The 7,515-nt window shown below is 47.8% G+C and overlaps 1 protein-coding gene across 2 annotated transcripts; it reads right to left on the bottom strand.

The window, feature by feature from the left end:
- Positions 1–2,479: 2,479 nt before the first annotated feature.
- On the bottom strand, positions 2,480–6,921 carry BAMBI (BMP and activin membrane bound inhibitor). 2 transcript variants are annotated; one of them, XM_045289887.1, is made up of 3 exons: positions 4,681–6,921; positions 4,259–4,543; positions 2,480–3,788 (listed from the first exon to the last, which is right to left on the bottom strand). In XM_045289887.1, exons 2-3 carry the CDS (start codon positions 4,491–4,493, stop codon positions 3,370–3,372), a joined length of 654 nt encoding a protein of 217 aa, XP_045145822.1. In that variant the 5' UTR covers positions 4,494–4,543; positions 4,681–6,921; the 3' UTR covers positions 2,480–3,369. The 2 variants fall into 2 exon arrangements, with proteins under 2 accessions (XP_045145822.1, XP_004702508.2); XM_004702451.2 differs by having other exon boundaries at positions 4,259–6,921.
- Positions 6,922–7,515: the final 594 nt, after the last annotated feature.

Here is a 7,515-nt window from a genome sequence, read left to right on the forward strand (position 1 = left end):
TTTTCCTTTTGCTTTCTTCCCCCAAACGAGGCAGGATCTCAAGGCTGTAGCAACAGCGTGACAATTTTCGATGCATTTCTCTCCCCCGTGGGCAAATTTCCACTTCGAAAGGAAAATGACTTTTCCGGGAGTTCTGTGTCATGGACTAGCTAGTTAGCTAGGTCTCACAATGACACCTCATTAGAACAGCAAACTTCTCTACGAGGGAAAAACACATAAAGCAGTCCCCGCCATGCCATTCTTACCTCACCAAATCAGATGGGCCCGAAGGCTCTGCTCTTCCACCACGCCCACCCCCACCACCCCATGCTCCCTGCAACTTCCGCCTCATAGGAAAGACCAAGTAGAAGCGTATTTGGTTGTTATCAAAATGCAAAGCTGAGTAGCCTGGCAAGGCTTTGAAGTTGCAGGCCGAGTGAAGTGCAGATCTGCCTTGAAGGCTGGTAGGAAGATAGCTGGGTGGCACAGTTAAGCACTCGGCAATTGGTCAAAAGGCTGGCTGTTTGAAACCACCTAGAGAAGCCTTAGCTCAAAGGCCTGAGCCTAATCACAGCCTCATTACCTGCACACCTGGGGCCGCCCCATGAGTAGGTATCTCACTCAATGGTAATGTGGAAAGGAAGATCACCTGGGCACACTAACGGGGCAGCTACAAAGGGGAGATTTGTATTAGAGAGAAGCGGGGCCAAGCACGAGCCCCAGAAAACTCACCCAGACTCCAGGGTCCCTGAGCACTGCGCCACCACTCCATTGTCCCAACTCAAACCAAACCTACATCACTGAGGTCCTCTAATTCACAGAGACCCTAGGCGACAGGGTAGATGTGGACTATAGGGTTTACACCTTTCTCCCGGGGAGCAGCTGGTAAATTTGAACTGCTGACCCTTGTTTTTAACAGCTAGTGCATAACCACTGCCCCATCGCAGACCAAAAATCCCAACTCACTGCCGTGAGGTTGATTCTGAACCACAGGACAGGGTAGAACTGCCTGGTGAGTTTCAGACTCTGAACTCTTTATGGCAATAGACAGTCTCACTCAGAGCAGCGAGAGGGTTCAGACCGCTGACCTTGGAGTTAGCAGCCTACTATTTAACCTCTACACCACCAGGGCTCCTGCCCATCCCACAGAGAGGTGTAAAAACCAAAGAATTTAAGAGTAAGAGTCAGAGACAGCTCAGTAAACACAGGACCAAGTAAGACCCACTTTGCATTCACCTTCCAAACTTTGATTACCGTGTTAGGCCCAGGCTTTTTAAAACAATGTTTACTGTGCTTTAAAAAAGTATGGGTTTTTTAAAAGTAATTCACTGCTGTTTATTTCCTAACAGATAACCGAGTCCTTGGTTAACACACAACTGACATGTAGGCTGGCTGCTTAGAAAACAAACTCTGGGACTGGCAGGATGCTGTTATATAAGGATAGAAGGAGCAAACGGCATCCTGAGCTTCAAACTAGGAAACTACTGGAATTAGATCTCCAGGGATAGGAGTGAGGGAAGAAATTCAATCAAGTCTCTTGATCAATTCTTCTCTGAACCAACGCAAACCCACTGCCAAGGAGTCAACTCCAACTCAAGAGTGGCTCTCAATTGGGTTTCTATGACGAAATCTTTGTGGGAGCAGGCAGCCTCACCGAGCTGCTGGTACGTTTGAACTGCTGACCTCGGGGTTAGCAGCTGAACACATAACACACCAGACCACAAAGACAGACACACGTCAGACGTATCTCAGCATCCACGGAAGTGTATTGTGAGGCACGTGAGAACCTCAGAAGGCACAATCAGCATGCGATCATTTATTAAAATGCTTCCTGTGTAGCCCGTTGGAGAGCATGGGCCTATTATTTATTCATCAGTCTACAGATTCAACTTTAGCAGTTGCCATTCAGAACCTTTCTCACAAGCGGCTGCTGCCAGCTACCTTCTAAAGGTAACCCGAATTACATTGTGCATAAAATATTCTGGAAAATACATAAATTCTTGTGGAAAACCCCACCCTCAAATATGTAAGCTATGAACTGATTTTTTAAGCAAGTGTTTCAAAGATAATATGCACAACAATTGGGGGGTGGGGGCAGACCTGGTAGAAAATGAATCCCACATGGAAGATAAAGTCACACGGGGAAGGGGTGGGGGTGCAGGGAGCACACGATTGCCGCCAGGCTGCATGACCCAGAAAAGCAGAAAACTTGCTCCTCAGCTACATTCCTCCATTAGACGCTGGCTAAAGTCAAGGTTGTGTTTGGTTATATTACGAGAATCACTTTGGGGCACTGGGGAGAAACTCTGTAACAATGTCTTACTTAAATCTCAATGAGTCGGGGTTGAATGTTCAGCAGTAAGGTGGGGTTGGGGGGAAGATTTCTAAGGATGGAGATGAATTTAGCATCCCCCCCCCAAAAAAAAAAAAACTGCAGCAGGGTGTGCTCCAGGACGAAACTCTCAAGAAGGAAGAACATGCTAGAATAAAGTTAGGCTAGTTGGAGTCAAAATATTTAATTTGGTTTTCAACAGAATAAACTGGTCAATTAAATCAACAGCAGAAGGAGACAGGAGGGACTCGGCGAGAGAGGCTCATTTTCGTTGTTTTTGTTTTGTTTGTTTCCTTTTCCAGCCAGAGGTAGACACATTTGAGAAAGCCATTCCAAAGCAAGGAGTCCCACAGGTAGGACCTTGGCTAACACAATGTCAGACATGGGACCCATGTTCATCTGAGCCGGCCAGATGGAAGCTTAAGATCTCTGAGCTAAAGGCTGAAAAACATATTTATCCTACCAACAACAAAAGAACAAAATCTGAGTAAAACACTGAATGAGGAGCAACACACATTTAGAAACTGGCCCTAATTACACATGCACAGGGAAGAGTCAGCAGGACCTTGACCATGGGGGCCAGGGTGGGGGCAAACCTAACCTAAAAATTGAGAGCCAAAGTGTACAACAGTGGATCTTCACCTGTACAACTAACATGCTGCCTCTGGACAGCCCCCACTTTGTTTTAATTTATGAAAGAGACCACTAAATTGCAGACAAAAAATATATATATTTTTAAAATCTTCACAATAAATCAATGTACGGACTTACAGAGAGCACAGTTTAGTTTATTTAGGTACTAACTCCAGCTCCCTTGGATGCAAATAACCCTGGTAACAGTGTGTACACAAGCCTTTCTCTTTGCTCCAATAAACTTTAAAGCAAACGAGACATTTGCAAGTCTGTGCAAATAATCCTTCAGAAGAGCCAAGAGTCCGTTTGCAGAGGTCAGCCGTCTCCCCCAGGAGGATGACCCGAGTTCCTTTTTCTTCAGATAAAGTGCTCCTGTCCAGCAGAACTCTGAGGCCTTCAAGCGTCCCAGACGTTGGTGGACACGGTCATACGAACTCCAGCTTCCCGTGCCCACTGTACATGCCCCAGTGGACCAGCGAGAGGATCTTGTCATTGCTGAGGTCCGCCTGCCTCATCTTTTCGCAGGTCATACAGCAGTTGTCGCGCGCGCCGACCGGCACCATGCACTCCCAGTCTAACTTTGCAATCGGGCCCTTTTTGGAATGGTGTCCGTGAATGCTGTAGTGCAAGCGAGACAGCATCTGCTGGCGCTGGTCCCGAAGTCTCTTGTTTTCGCTGCGAAGCATCCTCAGGGCCAACATGATAAGCAGCACAAGGATCAACCCTCCAGCTATGGGCACGGCGATCACTGCCGCACGGAACCACAATTCTTTGGACGACGTCAGCTCCTGCACCTTGGTGATGAGGTTTCTGCCGCTGTCGTGTTGGTATCTGTTGCCTTGTCCTACAGGGATGCAAAGAAAACCATCAGACTCCAACGTCACTCCACCAGCGCCAGGCAGATGCAGTGTGGCCTCGTCGTTGACAAAAAAAGGAATCCCACTCTAAAGAGCTTCCGATTAGGCGAACAATATTGAGAAAAACAATAACAATTTTTTTTTTTTGCACAACTGATTCAAAGGGAGATTATAACTACATCTGTTAACAGGCTGTCATTACTGTGTAGTTAATGGTCTTTTATGTCTTCGAAATGTTGAAAAAACAGGCAAGACCTATTATGGAGACAGCCGTCTAATGCCCAGGCAGACATAAAAGCTACTCACTGAGAGATGCAACTTTGCATCCAGTCCAGCTTCTCCCTCTGGTGTCTCTAATTACATTAGCAACAAAATCAATAGCAGACATCCCGCGCCGTTGGCTGTCACAAGTCTACAGACCAGGCAAGCCTTCTGGTTAGAAATAGCGTCCACCTACCTGAGGTCTCCCCCCTGGGAGGAGAGAGATCATGCAGTCCTCTGTAATTGCACATATCTTCATGACAGCATTCCAACGTGGGCACAGTGGTGCCAGAGTGGTTGTGTGCCTGTTTGGCTTGGCAGATGCTCGCTGAGCTTGTGAGGGAGTCCAGGCAGCCATGAGTAAGCGGGGAATTGGTGTCCTGGGGATCGAGAAGTCTTGAGAAGCAGGCGCTGAGCTCCGACTTACACATGTAACCCGTTGCCACGCAGTGTGCGGCGTCACAGTAGCATCTAATTTCACCTGAAAACAACAAGAAGGTCCATCACCCTCTGCCCTCGGCGACCACAGCGGGCATCCACCCCTTGAAGGCATTGGCTAGATCCCAACGTCAAGGGCACCAGAGAACTTGGAGACAGACTAGTCTGTGAAATACTTACACTAGCAAGTCGGTGTAGACCGGGAGAACCCGTTGTGTAATTCGGTGGCAGAGTTCACTCTGGCTTCATGGAATAAATAGTCTAGAAGTACAACTGACCCCAATAAAAGAGCTTCAGGAGTTCTTAAAAATTTCGGGACCAGAAAATCATTAAACTTTTGGATTGTGAAGGAAAAAAAAAAAAAACAGCAATCAGGTGACTTCCCCCTCGTCGGTTAGGTAAATCACACCATTTCTTCATTTTTATCCTACATGGCCATGCAACAGAAAAATGCTAGGCTTTTTTATTTTGTCAGTATAAATATTTGATCGGAACTGCTAAATTGTTTACTGCCTCTCAGGGCTGTGCCAAGATTTAAGAGCTTTAGCTAACACCTTATAAAGTTATTAACTAGAAACACAACAATCTAGAAATTGCTAAGGTCAGGAGGTTTTAAAACTATGAAACCGGGCAGCTATTTGCAACCTCTCTAGAAAAGGCAAGCTTTTCCTATGAAGGCCTTTTCCTGCGAAGGAGCTTTCAGTCAGTATATTGTAAAACAGGAACTAGGCAGTTTACAATTAGTGGTTTGCTTGCCAAAGTCAATTTCTTTCAACCCAAATGGAAAGTCATAAAACCGAGGGTAAAACTGCAAGGCTAACTTCTCCTCCCCTCACTCCCCAGTTTTCACATGTAATTCAACATGCGATCTAAAAGGGGAAGCATTTAAACTGAAGAGCCTCTGCTGGTTTGAATGAAAAATCCTTAAGGAAACCTCAACATTTTCTACAGGAAGTGATTAAAAGTTTCCTTTCTAAAACTTAGTTTGTTGCTGTGCACATGGAGTTGCAAAGAACCCAGGATTAGAGGCTTTTAGCATCCATTTCCAGCTGAACTACTCTGGGTCCCGGGAGTTATCACTCTCATCTGATAGGCGGCCCGCTTGGGCTCCAGCCTTGGTTACAGGCCCCAAGGAGAGCTACCGTGTGAATGGAACTGACGCACACACCTCTTCCCAAGCCTGCAACCTGCGGGTCTGTCTTGCTATAGAAACCTCCGCTCTGAAATAGAACACCAGGGGTTGCTGCTTTACAAACTTCTTCTCACCCTCACTTGCTTTCTCCCTCCCTTTCTTGTGAGTGCCTGAGAAAGGTGTCTTGTTTCATTATCTGTCCAAATTCCAGGTCACCGTATGGTACATGTTGCATTTTCACCAGAGAACGGCTCCGCTCCCCAACAAGAGGCAACTAATCACCCAGACCAGTAAGCACACTCCAAAGCTGGAGGGCTCTCTCAGGCCTCCACTCACAGCCCTGGGGGCTCCAGTTTATCTTGCCTCCAGCACCACCTTCAGCAGAAGATGCTGCTGGCCAGGAGCTCTTTTCTCCCCTTGCCAAGCTGATTCTTATCTTTCCCACAAGCTCACCGGTCCAGTGCGGTGATGACTACACATCCCTGACCTGACAAATGCCATATACACACTAAAGCACAAATAAAACAGACGAAGTCCATTGCGATCGCCGTGGTCTCGGACCTAGTAACACGCCCCCTCAAAAAAAGTACAACAAACCCTGAACCCAAGTAAAATGCTATTCAAATATTTATGGGGACTCGATTTAAAATACTATATTTTCAACGACCTAAAACGGTCTAATAAAATTTTGACAGGTAACTGGGAAACATTTAACAACTTTTTTTTCTAATTGGAGCCACATTGGAGCACGGAGAATGGGCTTTTGTATGACTGTATTAAAACTATATTTCTGTCCTTTCATAAAGGTTCTTCCTGTGGCATGCAAAAGGCCAGAAGCGGGGGGCTGGTATTTGGAAAGAGTGAACAATGCTCTTCTGTTTCCCCCCTTTCTTGTTACTGTACGTGGTGATTAAACAAAAATGTCTGCTTTCAGTCAACAGGGCTACAGGAGAGACTGCTGGCTTCTCTTAAAGCTTTTGAAGTCCGCAGCAGTCAGAAATCTCTGATCCCCTAATTATATCATTATCAGCCACATAGTTTCGGTATCTGTGACTTCATGTCAGCTTCAGTCCCTCCCCACTCTGGAGGCCTTTGATAGGGCCAGGAGGCTCTCTTCTGCAGGCTGTTATTTAGGGTTAATTACACCCTTCCTTCCAAAATAAATAAATACTGTAGCACATCATCCTTGCTGGGCTAGCTTATTCTTTAACCTCATGCCTGCTACATGACAATTAGAGAAAAGTGGGGGGTGCAAAACCTCAACACCACTCCCTATTTTTAAAAAAGGGGGGGCGATGTCTGTTCACAGAACAGTAGGTAGCGTCCGAGGCGAGGGCGGGGGACGGGGGTGTGGGTGTGGGCTTAGCTCGGGATATTACGACCTAAAAGAAGAAGTCACTGACCATTTGGTGTGGGGTTTTTTTTTTTTGGTGGGGGGAGAGCACAACCCACTCGCACGGAGACACACTCACAAAGACACTCAGACACACTGCACACATTCACTGAGAAACCAGCTCCCGCACAAGCCCGCCCAGAGACCGGGAGCGGCGCGGCGCCAGTCACGCACTGCGCACGGGGGTCTGCGGTGCCTTCCAGACCCGGGGGTGCGCAGCTAGGGCCGCGCTCCCGGCGGATGCCAAGGTCGCCCCTCGGAAGTTCATCACCGACAGACCTACGAAAACATTCTGACAACCACCTTCCCCGAAGGTCTGCCTCCACACTTGGGAGGGGACGGGCCGGGGGCCGGCGAGGGGGCGGCCGCGCAGCCACCGGCGCGACTTAGAAAAACTTGTCGCGACCTGCGAGCGAGCTCCCGCGCGGGAGGAGCCCTCGCGCGCCGCGAACAAAGCCTTGGCAGTCGGCTTCAAAGCCCCGCGGCGGCG

Source organism: Echinops telfairi, unplaced genomic scaffold (genome assembly GCF_000313985.2).
Source record: "Echinops telfairi isolate 266 unplaced genomic scaffold, ASM31398v2 ScPeMD7_31;HRSCAF=116, whole genome shotgun sequence".
In the NCBI taxonomy this organism is placed as follows: Eukaryota; Metazoa; Chordata; class Mammalia; order Afrosoricida; family Tenrecidae; genus Echinops; species Echinops telfairi.

What these genes read in the sequence shown, in the direction of transcription:
- BAMBI (XM_045289887.1), bottom strand. Translation starts at nt 4,493, where the DNA reads ATGTGTAAGTCGGAGCTCAGCGCCTGCTTCTCAAGACTTCTCGATCCC. An exon ending in TCCCAGGGGGGAGACCTCAG is followed by an intron (nt 3,789 to 4,258) that starts GTAGGTGGACGC and finishes GCATCCCTGTAG; the next exon opens with GACAAGGCAACAGATACCAA.